This window comes from Colobus angolensis, unplaced genomic scaffold (genome assembly GCF_000951035.1).
Source record: "Colobus angolensis palliatus isolate OR3802 unplaced genomic scaffold, Cang.pa_1.0 Scaffold134, whole genome shotgun sequence".
Classification (NCBI taxonomy): domain Eukaryota; kingdom Metazoa; phylum Chordata; class Mammalia; order Primates; family Cercopithecidae; genus Colobus; species Colobus angolensis.
In genome coordinates, this window is record NW_012114422.1 from 6740690 (window position 1) to 6759340 (window position 18651).

Genomic DNA, 18651 nt, shown 5'->3' on the forward strand with positions numbered 1-18651 from the left:
TGACCCAAGAGCAGTTATTTTTCAGCTGTATTGTTAATGTCAACCTACTCATTAGGAAATTTAACTGCATCTTATTGTTGTTTAAAATTATCAATAAAGAAACCAGTTTTACCCTAAGGGCCAATTCTCATTTATAGCCTCAATTATTCAACAAGAAAAACAGTGGTATTAATTGACTATGCTTGAATATAAATGAAAAAGAACATATCTAGAGCAGACACAAGCAGGATATTGCTGTCTTTAAATCATCAGAGAATCAATCTGTGTGTGGGGGTGTATGGATGTGTCTTAGGAAAGTGACTTTCATTGTTAGCTAGATATTCTATTATCCTATTATCATAACCATGAAACTAGAATTTCTATACATTTCTGTGGATTGGATCAAAACAGTATAATGACTGAATTTATAAGTATAGATGCAATTGGTCACAGATAAAGTGAAATATTTCCTGTGAACGCATACTAAAAGTCCCATGTATTGTTTATCTGACACTTCCAAAATCTTTATCCTATGATCCTGTTATAATTACAACATATTTACAGTACTTATTTACTGATAATAATTTTAATATAAATGTCAGTATCTGGAGATGGAAATTATCAGGAGAAAAATATGAGAAAAATGTAGTTGACTTTAAGATCCAAAGCAGGATCGATTGTGATCTGAAATACTAAATACTTCTGGGGATTCTGAGATGTACTAGAGTTATCATTATTCAGCTCTACTTTTATTTTCATAATATAGCAGTCATAATAAGTGCACAATGGCCAAATCCACAACGTACATATAGGAAGAGATCCAATAAAACCACAAAGCACAGCAGGTATATTTAAAAAATTATAATAAAAAGATATTATTTCAAAATATACTTTATTCTTCATGTGTGAATTCATATCTAATTACCCTAAAAGATCACATGGATATATGTTGAACTGGTGAGATCTTTTTAAAATAATTCTAAAATTACATATATTCATATGTTTTGTACAAATTTTAATAGTGTAAATAGTGCTTTAAAATAAATTTTTATTTTCTTTCTTATTTGCTTTTTTAAAAAATTATTTCAATAGTTTTTGAGGAACAGGTGGTGTTTAGTTGCATGGATAAGTTCTTTAGTGGTGATTTCTGAGATTTTGGTGTACCCATCACCTGAGCAGTGTACACTGTACCCAATGTGTAATCTCTTATCCATCACTCCCCTCCCACTCTTTCTCCCTAGTCCCCAGAATTCATTATATCATTCACATGCCTTTGCATCCTCATAATTTTTAATTTTTTTCAGACAAAATATAACTATGTTACATATGTGTAATCTTGATATATTTAAAAATGCAATGCATTTGGAGATTAAAAGATGACATAATGATAAACATCTTCAACCACACTCTCTATATATAAGAGAATTAGGACCCAGAGAGATTAAACATTGCATTAGCACACATAATCATCAGAGGACCTGAAATGAGAGCAAAGATTCTTCATGTCGTGCCTAATGATAATATTTTCCCCACTGTGCTTCATTAGTTTATAATTTTGATGTCATAGCAATAGCATCATAATTATTAGATAATATCTATCCAAAATATTTTCCACTATAAAAAGCTCTGTAGTATCACATCGTAGCAAACCTTGATACTGCTACACAGTGGTCTCTAGAAATTTAAATCCTTATAATTACAAATGTGTTGAGAATGTATCTTCCATATAAGAATATTAATTTATCAATGTCATATATTTATATTAAATATGAGAAGAGCTAAATTTAATTTATTGTCTTCCTGATAAAATATAACTGAAATTCTCTTGAACACTTTCCACTTTAAAGGGTTTTTGCATAGCAGTATCAAATTGGATTGTGGAAATTTACTTTATATTGATACATATAACAACATAATATATATATATTCATCTTGCCTAACCAAAACTAGAATTGTTCCAAAGACTAGAGGTTTCTAATTGCTTTTGCCATGCTTACTTACGCACACAGGATGGGAGCTGACCAGACCAATTGTGATCCTGTTGGCATATCCTCACTGAAGAACCAATCAATCGAAAACCAGGATTACATTGATATACAACTGTGTCTCTATATCCATAATTTTCTCCAATGACTTGACCATTCACAATCAGTTCTGGAGTTCCACAATGACCCGCTGAAATGGGTTATGAAGCAATATTTTTAATACTGTGATTTGTTTTATTTGTATATTTATATACATGTGTAACATTAGTAAACTTTTAAAGATGACTTCAAAGCAAGTCACAAATAATTCAATTATAACTCTATGACATAAAGGTAACTATCGAATACTTAGCAAAACAACAAATACATGGAAATTAAAAGAAGATACATGTCTAGTGACACTTAGGTCTTGAAGAAATTATAAAATATCTCAATGTGTAAAAATGAAAATACAGGCTGGGCGCCGTGGCTCACGCCTGTAATCCCAGCACTTTGGGAGGCCCAGGTGGGCAGATCACGAGGTCAGGAGATGGAGACCATCCTGGCTAATGTGATGAAACCTCGTCTCTACTAAAAATGCAAAAAAATTAGCCAGGTGTGGTGGCGGGCGCCTGTAGTCCCAGCTACTCGGGAGGCTGAGGCAGGAGAATGGTGTAAACCCGGGAGGCGGAGCTTGCAGTGAGCAGAGATCACACCACTGCACTCCAGCCTGGGCGACTGAGCGAGACTCCATTTAAAAAAAAAATAAAAATAAAAATAAAAATAAAAAATATGTATATACACATACAAATTTGAAGGTACAGATAAAACATTACTTATTAACGAAATTTATAAGTTTCAGTGATTTTAGTAGAAGGAATAGAGATATATAAGCAATGACGTAAAACATGTTAAGAAGAAGAAGCAAGGAGCAAAATGATGTAAAAATAAAGCCAAAGTAAGTAGACAGAAGTAAATATTTAAGATAATTACAAACAACAGAGAACATTAACTAAGGTAAAATTTCTTTCTCTAAAAATAGCAACAATATTATTAAACTCTTAGCTAGCCCTATTAACGCCAAAAAGGAGAGAATAAAATTGTCAGTAACAGGAATGAATGAAGTGATATCACTATAAACCCTCAAGAAATTAAAAGAATAAGGGAATGCTAAAAACAGCTTTATGCCAATACATTTTAACACTTCAGAAAAAAAGAAAAAGTTCTGTGAAAATTATAACTTGCCCTAAAACTAACACAAGATAAAAATAGAAAACTAGTAATAGTTTTTATCTATTAAAATACTTGAATTCTTAAACAAAACTCTTCCCACAGATTTTTTTTTTTTTCTGGGAAATTCAAGCTTTTCAGGGGGAAAATAATTGTTACACAAATTCTTTTAGAAAACAGAGAAGAAAAAAAATCACTTTTGAACTAATTTTATAAAGTAACCATTAACCCCAATAGTAAAGCCTGAAAAAAAAAAAAAATTTTAAAGGACCAAAGTCCTTAAATAATTATAAAGGACCAAAGTACTTCATAAACAAAGATACAAATCTCCTTAACAAAATTTTAGAAGATCAGTCTAGTGACATATAAATGATAATACATAATGACTATCTGGGATTTACCCAGAAATGAAATTTGGCTAAATATGAAAAATTAACCACTGTAATTTTGACATAATAAAAGAGAAAAAATTCTATGTAATTACTTCAATCGATGCAGAAAAAGCATATAGGAAAATGCAGTGCCTATTCATGATTAAAAAAAATGGCAACAAATTAGGAATATAGGGAACATTCTCAACCCAATAAAGACATTGTTAAAACAAACAAACAAACAAACGAATAAAAAGAACAAACCTCCAGTGCAATACTTTAATAAAAAGAAGAAAAACAGCATAATGTTGGGAAACAAAATAGTGAAACTAGTCTATACTCAGGTAATATTTAGAAAACTATATTTTTAAAATATCTTAAACTAGTAAGTGAATTTAGAAAGGTTGTAGAATATTAGATAAATATTTTGAATAATTGTATTTTATATGCTAACAGCAAATAATTGGAGAATGTAATTTAGATAAACAACTTTAGTTGGGCACAGTGGCTTATGCCTATAATTCCAGCACTTTGGGAGTCTGAAGCAGGAGAATCATTTGAGGTCACAATTTCAAGACCAGCCTGGGCAACATAGCAAGACTCTATCTAAAAAATAAAAAAAAGAAAAATGTTACTTTTTACTTATAATAGTTAAACATTCTGGGGAATAAATTTAGCAATAGCACATTCTATGCTAAAAATACAAAATGTTGCTATAAAAAAAAAAAAAGAAAAAAGTAAAGACCCAAACAAATGTACTATGTTCATGGATCAGAAGACTCAATGTTTTTAGATGCCAATTTTCCCCAAACTGATGTAGGATTCAATCCCGCCAGAATTTCTTTGTAGAGTTTGATAAACTAATTCTAAGATTTATATTGAAACTGAAAAGTGTTATGGTATCCAAAGTGATTTTGAAAATTGTGAACAAATTTAGAGGATTTACATACATCATTTCAATAATTATTATCAAGTTTTTTCAACAAATAGTGCAAGATAAAAAGAGCAAGTAAAAAAGCCCCTCAATGCTACTACATAACACACACAAATTAAAAATAATATTGGAGATACAAAAGTTAAAGCTAAAACTATAAAGCTTCTAGTATAAAGAGAAAGTAAAACAAACAGACTTTTCCAAACTTGAAAATGTGTGGTTGTCAAAAGATGCTATTAAAAAATGAATGGGCAAGTCTCAGAATAAGATAAAATACTTATAAAACACATAATGATGAAGGCCTTGTAACAAGAATATGTACAGAACTCCTACAATTCATAATAAAAAGGCAAGTTAATATAAGATACTTTACCACTTCACAAAGGAAAATTTACAAATAGCCAATAAGCCTATGAAAAACCGTGCTTAACATTAATATTCACTAAGACAAAAAAATACTAAAATACCATAGGATACCTTTATGCATCCCACAGAATGGATAGAATGAAAAAGTTGCTATATCACATGCTGGAGAGAATGGGACACAACTAGAACTCTCCCACATGTATTCTATTCCTGAGTATTCAAGAGAAATGAATGCATATGTCCACAAAAAGACTTTTACATGAGCATTCATAGCAGCTTTATTCATAATAGAATAAAACTGGACATAGCTCATACATCCATCAAAAACAGAATGGCTGAAGTGTGGCGTATTTGTACAATGGAATCCTATTGAGCAATAAAAGAAACAAATTACAGATATGCACAACAGCATAGATGAAAGAGAATAAAAGAAGCCTTATACAAAAGAGTGCACAATTTGCAATTCAATTTAATTAACGTCTAGAACAGGGAAAACTAATATATGGTGAAAATATCAAAATAGTTACTGCCTCAGGCTATGGAGGAGGAGAGTTGCACAGTGACCATGAAGGGGCATAAGAAAACTTTCAGAGGTAATGGCAATATTCTATGTCTTTACAGTGGTTTAGTTACATGCATGTATACATTTGTCAAAACTAATCTAACTGAATTTACAGTCTATGTACTTTACTATATATAAATTTTGCCAGAGTTGAAAAAAGAAAAACAACTTTGAACAAATATTGAACTCTAGCTAATGGTATGCATGCTTAAATATCTGGCAACAAAGTATACTGATATTTACAAGTTATTTCAAAATGCATCAAAAAATAAATTAATGGATTGATGGAGGCCTAGAAATATGGATAGATATATGATAAGCAAATAAGAAAAAATGTTAATTGTAGAATTAAGTGGTAGGCATATGGGTGTTCACTGTCAATTCCTTTAATTGAAAACTTCATAATAAAATACTAGAGAGGCAGGAATAAATGCACTGTACTTAGAGAAACAATAAGCACATTCTCATTGCCATTCTAAGCTAAAAGTGTCTGGGGTTACACAAACTAGTTGAGAAGAATGGATCCCTAAGCTCAATTTACAGTGTACTATTCTAGGATTTGCTTGTCTGGTAACTGTACTTTCCTCTTACCAACATCCTTTTGCATTTCATTGTATATCAACACTATATTCTCTACAATGGATGATCTTGTCGCCTTAGACTAAGAGGCAATATTTTCTTATAAATATTCTTGTTATACCCTGTCTTTCCAGAGAACAGAATCAAGATTCTAAGTAGGTGAATAAAACCACATAGTATATACAATATTAAATAATATATAATACATAATAACAATTCATGAGAGCATATAGCCATAAAATATAGTATTTTCAAATTTATATGTATATTTTAAATACTTTTAAAATTTAGTTTTATTTTAACTACATTTTAAATATAGTTTATTTTAAATATAGTTCATTTAAAATATTTTAATATATCTTTAAATATTTTAAACATAGTATTTAAATTATGTATCATTTAAATATAGTATTTAAAATATATATTTATTTATAAATGTATACTTATTTAAAGATACATGTAATATATAATTTAAACACTGAAGAGTATGTATAAATATATATTTATTTATATATAACTATATATAAATTTAAAAATTTATATGTAAACTAAGTTTACTTAAAAATGCATAAGTAAACTAAATAATCTGTAATTAAAATTAGTACAACCAAAATCAGTTTAAAAACTATTAAGAATTTTTAGTTTTTTGAGTTTGTATTTGATTATATAATCAGATAGTAATACATAATCATTTAACTCATTAACTATTTTCTGTTTTCTTCAATAGTCATTGCAGAAAATAAGTGGCCTCATCCATCTGCCCAATCTTGACCAGTGGAAGACAACATGACTCCTAGCCTCAATGCTCTGCTCTGTCTAGGTGAGACTTAAAGAGGAAGAGGAAAGACCCTAGTCTTAGAGGAACTCCATCTCATAGCCAGGGCCTGGTCCATTAACGACCCCAGGGGCTCAGGAGCTCCCTGTGTATATTCAGGAGCTCCCTGTGTATATTCAAGTATGTGTGCTCTTATAAAGAAATTGTTTCTGGGCTTCCAAGTATAACTACTAACAAATGTACCTGAGAAGGGGAAAAAAGACATTTTAACCAAAACTTGCAACTATACCATTTGAAATTTCAAACAATGATTATATTTCTATGAATATTTTCAAGCTTATTAGCCACACAATATGTAAGTATAGACTTTTCTGCCGTGTGTCATATTCTTAAACAGTAACATTTTAAAGACAAAAACACTGACAAATTTTGCAGTACTCTACTCATGATAATCAGCAATTTTTAAATTAGTAAACAAAAAGATCTTGCCTTGCTTCCAACAGACAAGTGAATAATTATTAGAAAAATTTTCATTATTATGTAATTTAATATTTGCTTGTAGACCTTGAAATAATTTTAGAAAAAATAAAGCATAAATAGCATAAATCATACTATTCTTAATATTAGATAAATTGTTGAAATCTTTGAAAAAGGAGATAAAACATTCAAAAGAGGCAAGGTAAGAAGAATGAACTAGTTCAGTTTCTTTACCTGAAGATTTTTTATAATAAATTCAGGGAACTCTAAGGGGAAAACATCCTAATTGTCTAAAATCAGGTTCAAAAAATATATTTTTAAAATTTTAATAGAAATTAGTTTTATGCATGTTGAAATCTTATGAAATAAAAAGGGAGAAAGGTGCTTAAATGTAGACATTAAATTGTTTATCTTTTTCAGTCATTACCTTAAGCAAATAGATGAAGGAAGAATTGACTATGGTTTAGAATGAGTTAATAGCTACAGCGATTAACCCAGCTGAGTAAGCAGGCATACAATTTTCAGCAATTAGTTTTCACCATTTTATTTTCACCGTGAAATCTCCTTAGATTTCACTAGGAATGCTATCTGATTATTCTGTTTAGTAGCTTTTCTATCATGAGCCATTTTTAAAGATAAGTATTTTCTGGTTTTTAACATCCTTATTGAATGAATATAAATTAGTATCTCATATTAGGGAAAAAGAGATGCCTCCTTTCAAGGGTGAGGGGCAGGGGGAAGTTTGGTAAAAACAAATTAAAAATCTGTACCTAGGCATCTGGTTTCAGATCCACTCCAAAGACCTGAGGAAAGGCATTCCCTTACAGCAGAGCCCACAAGCATGAATCCCAAGTCGCAGGTAAAGATAGCTGTTGAGCCATATGAAGTTTGAGTTCCAATCTTATTTCCATTTGGAGGTGTAGGTAGTTCTCCACAGGAAATAACTTTAAAATGATAAATAAATAAAAACCCGTAAAGATATAGTCAAGCTGCACTTATAACAAAACTATGCTTTGAACATTTTGAGCTTCCTATGATTTGATGTATTTACAAAGGAAATTGGCATTTGTAAAACATGTTTGAATCAGTGTGAAAGTATGGGGAAAAGAGATGACATAATGTAAAATTTATTCTCTTTAAGTTTCCATAGAACCTTCTAAGTAACAGAGATATGAAGGTTTTTTTTTTTTTTACTTGTTTGTTTTTGTTTTTGCTTTTGTTTTTTGCATTTTTATTTTAGTTAACCTGTCTATAGTGGACGAAAAACATCACAAGTTTAAAGAGATGATGATTCATTAATCCAAAATCTTATCAGGTAACTTGGGGCAAGCCCTTTGACTTACCTGAGCCAAAGTTTCTTCATATCTAAACCAACATGAAAATAATAATTACAATATGATTTTTGTCAAGAACTCTGTAGTTTGAGTTTTACATGTAAAGTATTTGATTTTCATGAGATCCATTAGATATAATTCATCTTTTTTTGTAAGTTATAAAAAATAGAAGAAAATAAATTTAACAAGCTTGCCAGGTCATATAGCATCTCTTATGACTTATTCATATTTGAAGACCACAAATTTTTATGTCATTCTAGCATAAAAACAAAACAGATCATGTTCATTGGGCACATATTATATATTTGGTGCTATTATTAGTGTTTTCATTTGTGTAATGCTCAAAAAAACTCTCTAGGCTTTCAGTATTAAGTTTTAGATAGCTGTCAGGTAGCGAATTAGAAAACTTGCAAACTTCCAAGAGTTGCATATCAAATTTAAAATGTACTGATGGTTTTGAGCTTATCCCCCAAAAAATCATTTGAGGTGGATATTAATATTATTGATATACTAATATTATTATTAATTCTAATATTTATATTATTTTCATTTTAAAGATGATTAAACGGAAGACTGGAGAAAAAATACTATTCTTTTATTTTTCTCAACCAATTGCAATTCCTAAATCCCTTGCCATTCCCTCATTCTTACCTGTAGGCAGTAATCCAGTCTTACTTATCATTTAAACCATTCTACGTAATAAAGAATCTAACACAATAGAACGAGACAAACATTTGTTGAAAGCTGATTAAATTAGTGTTTCTGTTGTAGATAATAATTACCTAGCTCTTTGAAATATTCCTATCCACGTGCCCTTTAAAAACAAATTATTCTTTTTAAACAATAATTTGGAAAAACAAGGAGTCTGCAGTCAGAGAAAACTTGGAGGACTAACACAAAAATTTAGAAATACAGCCTGTGTGCAGTGGATCATGCCTATAATCTCAGCACTTTGGAAGGCTGAGGAGGGCAGATCACTTAAAGTCAGGAGTTCCAGACCAGCCTGGCCAACATGGTGAAACCCCATCTCTACTGAAAATACAGAAAAAAAATAGCCACGCGTGGTGGTGGGCATCTGTAATCACAGCTACTGCAGAGGCTGACAGAATTACTTGCACCTGGGAGGCAGAGGTTGCAGTGAGCCAAGATCGCGCCACTGCACTTCAGCCTGGGAAACACAGCAAGACTCTTTCTCAAAAAAAAGAACAAAAAATGGAAATACAGATGATGGCATATTTTTACAATATTAAATATAATTTTGAAATATATTTTAATACTTTAATTCATTAATATGATTATCTTGCAACAAAGGGCAACCAAAAAATTCTATACTGATATAGAGATTCAAAAAATAAATTTCAAATCAGTGAATATTCATAAATAAAACAATATCAGATACTTGTGTACTTATTACACATAACATAGTTGTCTGCTATGTTAAACTTCTTAATCATAATAACCCTATGTAGACTTTTGATCTCTCTATTAGTTTGTTTAAAATCATGGGTCTCTAAACAATATACACAATAGAGTTGTGTTAGACACTAATTAAAAGGCTGAATTTTCACCTAGCATATTTCCTGAAACAAAATAGACAATAAATAAAAGTAAGAAAGGAAGTTCAAGGTATTTCACCTGAATATCCTATGTTCTGTTAGCTTATGTATATTAGATACTGGCCATTTATATTATTAAAATGTATGGAAATAAAATGCCTTAACTGCTCAATTTGATGCAATAGTATTTATTGAGGATGTGGTTATAGCTGGTATTTCAATTGTGTCATACCATTAAATGTTTGCAGTAACTCTACATGACAGGTGTCATAATCTTCTAGTTTTAAGATTTTCTAGTTTTAGAATTTAGAATCAGAGAAAATAAACATGATATAACATGACAAAAAGTCAAGGGTTTTAGTCAGACTACTTGGTCAAATATCATTTCTCTATCATTTATAGGCTCCGTGACTTTAATAGAATGATTACATCTGGGGCAAAGGTGTTTTTTGTTTTTTTTTTTTAACCAAATGAGTATAAAACATGTAAAGGACTAAAAGCAGTATATGTCAAGTAGTAAGTAAACAGTACTTCGTTGTTAAAGTAGGTAATAGATCTACAATTCAAACACTAGATTTCTTAATCCAAAGTCTATGCTTTTCTATTTGTTAGAAAAGTATTTACTAATACATAGAATCATAGTTAGAAAATTTAAAAATGTAATGAGAATAAATGGCCATATTAGTAATGTCATCTAATTATTGATCTAGTGTGTTTGTAAAAGGAACTGATTCAAACAATTTGATAACCAAACATAGCTTATGAAATAAGTTTAGCAAAGTTATACTTACTTTGGCAATATGGTCTTTCATTTCTCCAACTCCAAGTACCATTAGCAAGACATTCGATGGAAGCAGGACCTAGTCCATGATAACCAGGGTCACAGCTGAAAACTACTTTCGTTTTGTATTCATAATGGGAGCCATTCACAATTCGCCATCTTCCATGTTCCAAGGTAAAGGAATTGATGCTTGGACATGTAACAACTATACAAAAACCAAAGGGTATAAGTGCTAACAAATCACTATATCTTAACGTCTATGCCATTCTTTACATCTCCACTGCCCTAATTCGCTTACTATTGCACTATACAAGGTCCTCTAGCATTTGTTCTTTATTTCTTTTGCATGTTGATATTTTCCATTCCCCTGGTTATATGGTATTGCTGGAAGTTCTTGAACACACTAAATGGTTTCACAATTCAGTCTTGTACTTATTATTCTATCTACTTAGAATCCCAATTGTTGGCTTACTTCTACTCCCTTATTTCTTTATAACTTTAGAAAAGACTATATTTTGAGGAAATTTTTTTGATGAGAATGACCTTTTTATGCAAGAGTCGTGATATCAACTTTAGTTAATTCAAAACTTATTCAAGGTAAGTAGAAGCCTTATTAGATATCTATCTGAGAGTGCAAACAATTGGACAATCTTCGTTTTAAATGAAATCACAGCTAAGTGGAAATGTTAGTACTAAATGAGAAAAAAATAATTGAAATATAGAGAAAATTCACTAATTTATTTAAATCAACATTTTCTATTTTTTTTTTGCTACCAAATCCTTACCAGAATTAATGTCTTATCATTATGTAAACTTATTTACCTAGTGAAGTAATAGCGACAGCAATAGGAACTCTTCTAAGTGTAAGTAACCAGAAGAATATCAACAAAAGTTTAAAGTTATGGATAATTTCTGCAACATTATTTATCCTTATAAAAATCAGAGTGGAATATATCAAAGTATCATTTTATTAACACAATCTTTAAAAATTTTTCTCAAGGGATTATGTACTGAAAACACATGTTGACTAAAGGATGACTTTTTACAAAATAAAACTTTATTGTATAAAATAAAAGTGCCTTTTTGGACATAAGTATTCTGAGGTTTCCAAAAATGATTGAAAAGTCCTTGTACTCTCTTCTAGTACTTCATGGTACAAGATAGCTTACTTAACTTTTATTTCTGTCTTAGACATCACATTTCAGTTTAGGGATTGTTTTTTACAATTCTACAATACATAAAATTTCAGATCATATAAAATACCAAAAGAAGAACAAGTGATGAAATTCCCTTGACACACATACCAACACAGCGAGGGGTCTTGTTATGATTGCTCCATGTTCCATCTGATTGGCATACAGCTGTGGTAAGTTCCTTGGATGACAATCGATATCCATCATTACAAAAATAAGTAACTCGCGTTCCTACCAAGTAGTCTGTTGTTAGTATTCCTCCATTTGTTGGAGCTTTAGGAATCCCACAGGAAATTGCTAGAATAAATACACACATGCAAAATCATATACACAGAAAAATGTTTAATTTATTAGGTAAGTCTGCTGAACTGTAAAACATGCAAAACTAATTAGGATTTTTTTTTATTCCTCTGAGACAATCTCACAATATCTCAAAGAAATACTCTGTGAACCATAATATTTTGAATAAGTTATTCCAAACTCTTATTTAGTAATGCTTACAAATTGATGAATCCATACATTGTTAATGCTTTATTTCTTGGTTTCTTACTTAGTTTCTGGTTATCATCTGTATGGTTATCAGCATTTGTATAGATTATATGAGAACGCAAGTTAGGTAAAGAGTATCTCTAATGCAAGCCCATGACTGGACCATCATATAGGAAGTTTGATTAATTCAATTTGACAGATAAATATTAAATATTTTAAAGAGAGTGGCAACCAATATGCATCATCATTTTGGCCAGGAATAAAACAAATAGATTTATTTTACCTGAAAGCTGTCTATTTCTGTCTTAGGAACAGCCAAAATCTATGAGCTGGGACACCATCCACAAAGTATCGTGTATATTGGATATGTTTAATAAATATAAGGCCAGGACTTACTGTCTTAAAAACCTAGTTAGAATCTTCCTGAATTTCACTGATGTGTCTTAGATGTCTTGATTTTTATCTACAATACATTTGATTTAGGTGAAAATTAGTTTTACTATGATGTAAGAATAATGTAAAATTTTATATTCGTTTAGTTTGTTGTATATAAGATATTTTATACCTTATAACTTTAAAAGACTACAGAAAAATCCCATAAAATTGATTTTTTATCATTTTTGCCCCATAAGTACACAATTGGCATTTACAAAAAGAAAAACCACATAATCTTTCAAATAATATATACATATCTTTCAAAGTATATATTCGGTAGCAATACCTCAATTAAAGTCAGATATTTTTCTTTCTTTTTCTTTTCTTTTCTTTTCTTTTTTTTTTTTTTTTTTTTTTGGAGATGGAGGTCTCAATCTGTCACCTGGCTGGAGTGCAAAACTTATACCTCAGCACCCTAGTAGCTGGGACTACAGGTGCGTGCCACCATACCTGGCCAATTGTTTGTTTGAGACATGGTCCTACTCTTTTTCCCAGGCTGGAGTTGGTGGCGGGATCTTGGCTCACTGCAGCCTCCACCTCCTGGGCTCAAGCAGTCCTCCTACCTTCAACCTCCTGAGTATCTAGGATCACAGGCACACACCACCAGGTCTAGCTAATATTTGTACTTTTTTGTAGACACATGTTGGCCAGGCTGCTCTCAAACTCCTAGGCTCAAGCAGTCCAGTGGCCTCTACCTTCCAAAGTGCTGGGATTGCAGGCGTGAACCACTGCACCTGGCCTATCTGTATCTTTATGTATCACACTCAGAGTACATATTTATACGTATCTCCACAGAAAGACTAATGTATTTGGATATGAATGTCGTCCTAGAACCAATTGGAGTTATGTAATATCTGACATATGTATTGCATTATTGTTATAAAATAAGAAGGCTTCTGTATTATGAAAGATATCTAGCTTACAGGTTTCATACAAAGAATTACAGATTTATATTTTCTCTCATAACAGAAGAAATAAAGTACAGAAAGATATGAGTTTAGTTTAAATATTATAAATGCTATGTACTATCACCCACCTTCCATTTCAACCAAAAATTGTTTCCACTTCTCTTATAAAATTTACCATTTTGCTGCTTAATTTTCATTAACCCATATGAATTAAATATAAAATGAAAAACCTCAGTGAAATCTATACAAAATTGTCAAAACTGAATGGCAGAATCCCTACTGCTGAATAGCTGATCTTTTGTAATTTAGTAAACTGTAAATTATGAACAGAAAAGCTGTAATGCTGACTTACATTGTATATGCAATCTCATATAATCATGTTATTATCCCTGCTTTCTAATTACAGAACCTCTAAAATAGTGTTGAAAAGTAAATGGTTCCCTGATGTCTGTTAAAGCAAAGTTTACATTTTCACTTAGAACTTTTGGGAATTTCAAGTTGTTATACACAATCTCCCTGCCAAAGATCATGTATTTACCGATTTTTAAAAATTAACTATTCATTGTTGGTGTAGTATAGATTGAATCTAGGTCAAAGTAAAAAGAGGTATAGTTAAATAGTATAGATTCCACATATATGTTTAGTAAAACATGGTTTCATTTTAGAGCTAAAAAGAGACAACGTACCAAAATAGTGGGACAATTCCTGTGCCTATGGATAGCTTATAATTTAACTTCTCAACTAATTTTTTTTTAAAAGAAGAAAAGAAAGAAAATAAATCCAGTTCAGAAGAAAAGTCATCATAATTGAGTGGTTGTAAAAGAGAGTTGTCTATACAACTCTCAGGAAATCACAAATTAAAAATGAGACAGAGAATACAAAGTGAGTTTCCACAGAACACTGCATAATACTTAATTGCATGCATGGGGATGGTTCAATCTTTGGGAGGGGGGGATCAATAAATGGTTGTTTGATGAGAACAAAAATAAATAAAACACCTGACCAAACCCAAATAGATACAGCTGACTAATTTTCTACCTTTATGCTCACATTGTGTAACTTTATAGCTCAAAAGTAAGGATGTATAAGAAGACCTAAGAAGCAAGAAAAAGAAAAATGACTGAAAAATGCAAAATAAATTTGAAATAAAAGGTGCATTACGCAAATAGCTCTTCCAAATGACATATAAACATTTCATTTCAATTAGTTATGTCCAAGTAGAGGTCATATCCTGTAAATATTTTTTCATAATCTTTTTCTGTTTTAACAATTAAAAAAGATAAATTTTTGGAAATGGCTGCATGATTTACATATATTTTATCATTTTACTTTACCAAACATCTCATTTTTAAACTATATTTCAACTTTCCTATTCAAATTGTAAAATAATTTTAAATTAAGGACATTGAGAAAATGACTCCATATGTAAATTTCAATGAAATTATAGCACTAATTCTACAAAGCAATTTCAAATTTCAGAAAGCATGGGGTATTTTTATTTTACATGATAGTCAATTATTCTCACAAAATGGTGCGGTGGCTCAAGCCCGTAATCCCAGCACTTTGGGAGGCCGAGACGGGCGGATCACGAGGTCAGGAGATCGAGACCATCCTGGCTAACACTGTGAAACCCCGTCTCTACTAAAAATACAAAAAACTAGCCGGGCGAGGTGGCGGGTGCCTGTAGTCCCAGCTACTCGGGAGGCTGAGGCAGGAGAATGGCATAAACCCGGGAGGCGGAGCTTGCAGTGAGCTGAGATCCGGCCACTGCACTCCAGCTCGGGCGACAGAGCGAGACCCTATCTCAAAAATAAATAAATATAAATAAAATCAACCATTATGTAACTAAAATACAAAAGTTTAAAATGAAAAAAATAAAATTTGGAGCATTTTAATGGTTATTTAAAATATATATGATATAAGCTTATTTTATGTTTTTTAATTCGATTATGAAATTTGGGATCAAAATTCTTTCCCAAACTAATTCTGGGAAATTAGTTAATACTAAGAAACTATAAATACTCCTGCTATTCATTAGTCGAAGGAAAGCAGTTGTTTTAATATGTTATTAAAATGTATCTATTTCACATGAAGTAAATGCCTTCAGTGTTGACAACCCATTAAGGTAATGGTGCTTCCCAGAATCCTAATAAGTGATTAATGTTTCCTTGCATCAACACAAGAAACAATAATTCTTTCATTTTGAATTTGTTTACATATGCCTTTGAAAGCTATCTTTTTATGAATTACAAATTGCACTCTAATAGGTAAAAGAAGCCATTTCAAGTGCCTGGTAATACCTATTCCTTAGTAAATTTTAACTTGCAAATGGTTGATTTTAAATTTTAATTACCTATCTTACTTTTTTGTTTTTTATAAATTCCCACCAAAAAATAGCTAATAAGACTTCTTATTTATTAACCTAGAGTATCCTGCATTTTTTCATGTGAGAGTTCAAAGTTGCTATCTGTATATTTACATGATGTGTAGAGTTAAATAAAATACAAAATTAATTTTCATCTTGATAAAATAATGTAATGAATTAAGTATTTTAAAATTTTCAAAGTCCAATGGCATTAACTTTTCTATGTAGCTGATGTTTGAACTTGTCTTTATGACTATGGTTACGCTTAGGTAAGAGACTCAACTACTATTTAAAACAAGCCCTTTTTTTTTGAGACCGAGTTTCGTTCTTGTTGCCCAAGCTGGAGTGCAATTGCAGTGTTACAATCTCAGTTCACTGCAACCTCCGCCTCCTGGGTTGAAGTCATTCTCTGGCCTCAGCCTCCCATAAAAACAAGTCTTAATCAAAAACTCTAAAACATGCCATCTTTTGATTAACAAGCTTGTTATTCTTTTTTGCGGCATGATATAATGCTCAGTGCCTCGATTTTTGACAAAATACAAAGAAAAATAAAAAACATATCTCTGATATCTCTGTTGTGCTATCTGTACCACTGAAGAAAAAAATAACCAGGTGGTGGGTTACATTTTTCTTTTAAATTTGTTGCTGTGAGAGCAAATTTTGCATGCTAAGAGTGAAACTTAGTCTTCAGTGTACTTGCCCATTCTTATTCTCTATTACCTCTCTGTAGACTTCACACTATCTCAGTCTCCCTCTCTGTTTCAATAATTATATGACAACAAAGTAACTGGAATGGAAGATGTATGAATAAAGTATGCATACACGGGGCAAAAGTCAAGGCATATAAGTTGAATAACAATAATGAAGAATTATAAAACAGTATGTATCTTTCCCTTGGAATGTATCATTCTGCGATGTTATGCCTTGTTTTTACGAAAAGAGTTCACAATATGCTTCCGAATATTTCTATTCTCAGAAATGTTAGTGATCCAAATGAAAAAGTTAAATGGTGCTAATTTCATATTAATGTTTTTGTTCATTTTGGCATAATATACTTCACCTTGACAGGCAGGGACCGGCGCATCCCATGCATGATACCCATAGGAAGACTTTCTGCACACAGCACTGCTTTTTCCAACAAGTCGGAATCCTCGATCACAGGCCCAACGGACCACACTGTTAAGCTGCCCACCTGTCTGACTGATAATATATCCATGAGGTGGGGATTCTGGTGTACTACAGTAGAAAGCTTTTCAAAAGAAAAAACATGCTGTTTAATTAATGACCCAGAAGTTATTACCCAAAGTGATAAATACCTATACAGCGACTAGTGCTTAAAAGTAGGTCAGTGGTCATCTATATAAATTTTAATTCATATGAACTTCATATTGTGCTCTATCCTCTTTTGAAAATAATCTACTGACATAACTTTTGGGAGACATAATTAACTCTGAGCTTTCTTCCAATTTATATTGTCACCTAAAATGTCTTCTGAATTGAAATGTATTTTCAAAACACCCTGGAGGTTCAAAAGCCCAACAAATATCTAATTGAATTTTGGAAACTGCATTTCCTGTCATTTGGGGGACCTAAATGCCACAGCCTTGGTAGCTATATTTTAGAGCATGTTGTTTACATGGCACTTCGAAGTTATATCCAGACACTTCTATCATGTTAGGTCATACATTTCATTTTGGTTGATGTCTATAATAATCCCTCACATTCCATAATCCTCTTTCCCAGTCTGTTAAAGGGTTTCCAATCTGTCAAGAACATTTACATATTATGATAGAAATTGCCAATAAAATAAAAAAGTTTTTCATCTCCTGATGTTTGAAATGCCAACAGATAATGTCAAATAGCTTTTTCTTATATATGTACTTTTGAGAATATTCAGCACGGCAGGTTCCATTTACCTTTTGAAACTTTAATGAATTCATCTGAGAAAAATGGGGCTTTGGGGGTAAATAGTAAGAAACAAATTGGACTTAGGATATATATGTCATAACCTGTTATTTCTAAAGGCAAAAATACATATTCAATATGTCAAGCTGTTCTTGAGGGCTAAAAGTGATATTTGCATTATATTTATATCCAACTTTGTCAGAAATAATAAGAACAAGGATTGGTCTATAACATGGTCAATCTAATGCTTATAATTGTTTAATTTGAATAGTTTTCTTTTATATTATGTATCATGAATTTAATGTGCTGACTTTTAAATGCCCTATTTGGACAAAACTTTAATAAAAAGACATTTACATTGTTCATATTACAGAAACATAAGCTCAATAATGAAAATTCTTCAAGATGACTGGTTATATCCTATATTTCTTTTTTTTTTTTTTTTTTT

At 31.1% G+C, this 18651-nt stretch overlaps 1 protein-coding gene across 2 annotated transcripts in view; it reads right to left on the reverse strand.

The window, feature by feature from the left end:
- CSMD3 (CUB and Sushi multiple domains 3) overlaps window positions 1-18651 on the reverse strand; it is a 1254780-nt gene that overhangs the window by 72188 nt on the left and 1163941 nt on the right. Inside the window, exons 50-54 of one of the 2 annotated variants that reach the window (XM_011934352.1) lie at window positions 17359-17547; window positions 12213-12398; window positions 10919-11113; window positions 8008-8181; window positions 1981-2154 (exon numbers count right to left, since the gene is read on the reverse strand). In XM_011934352.1, coding sequence (XP_011789742.1) covers window positions 1981-2154; window positions 8008-8181; window positions 10919-11113; window positions 12213-12398; window positions 17359-17547 — 918 coding nt within the window. The remainder of the gene's footprint in view (window positions 1-1980; window positions 2155-8007; window positions 8182-10918; window positions 11114-12212; window positions 12399-17358; window positions 17548-18651) is intronic. The other variant, XM_011934353.1, reaches the window with a different exon arrangement.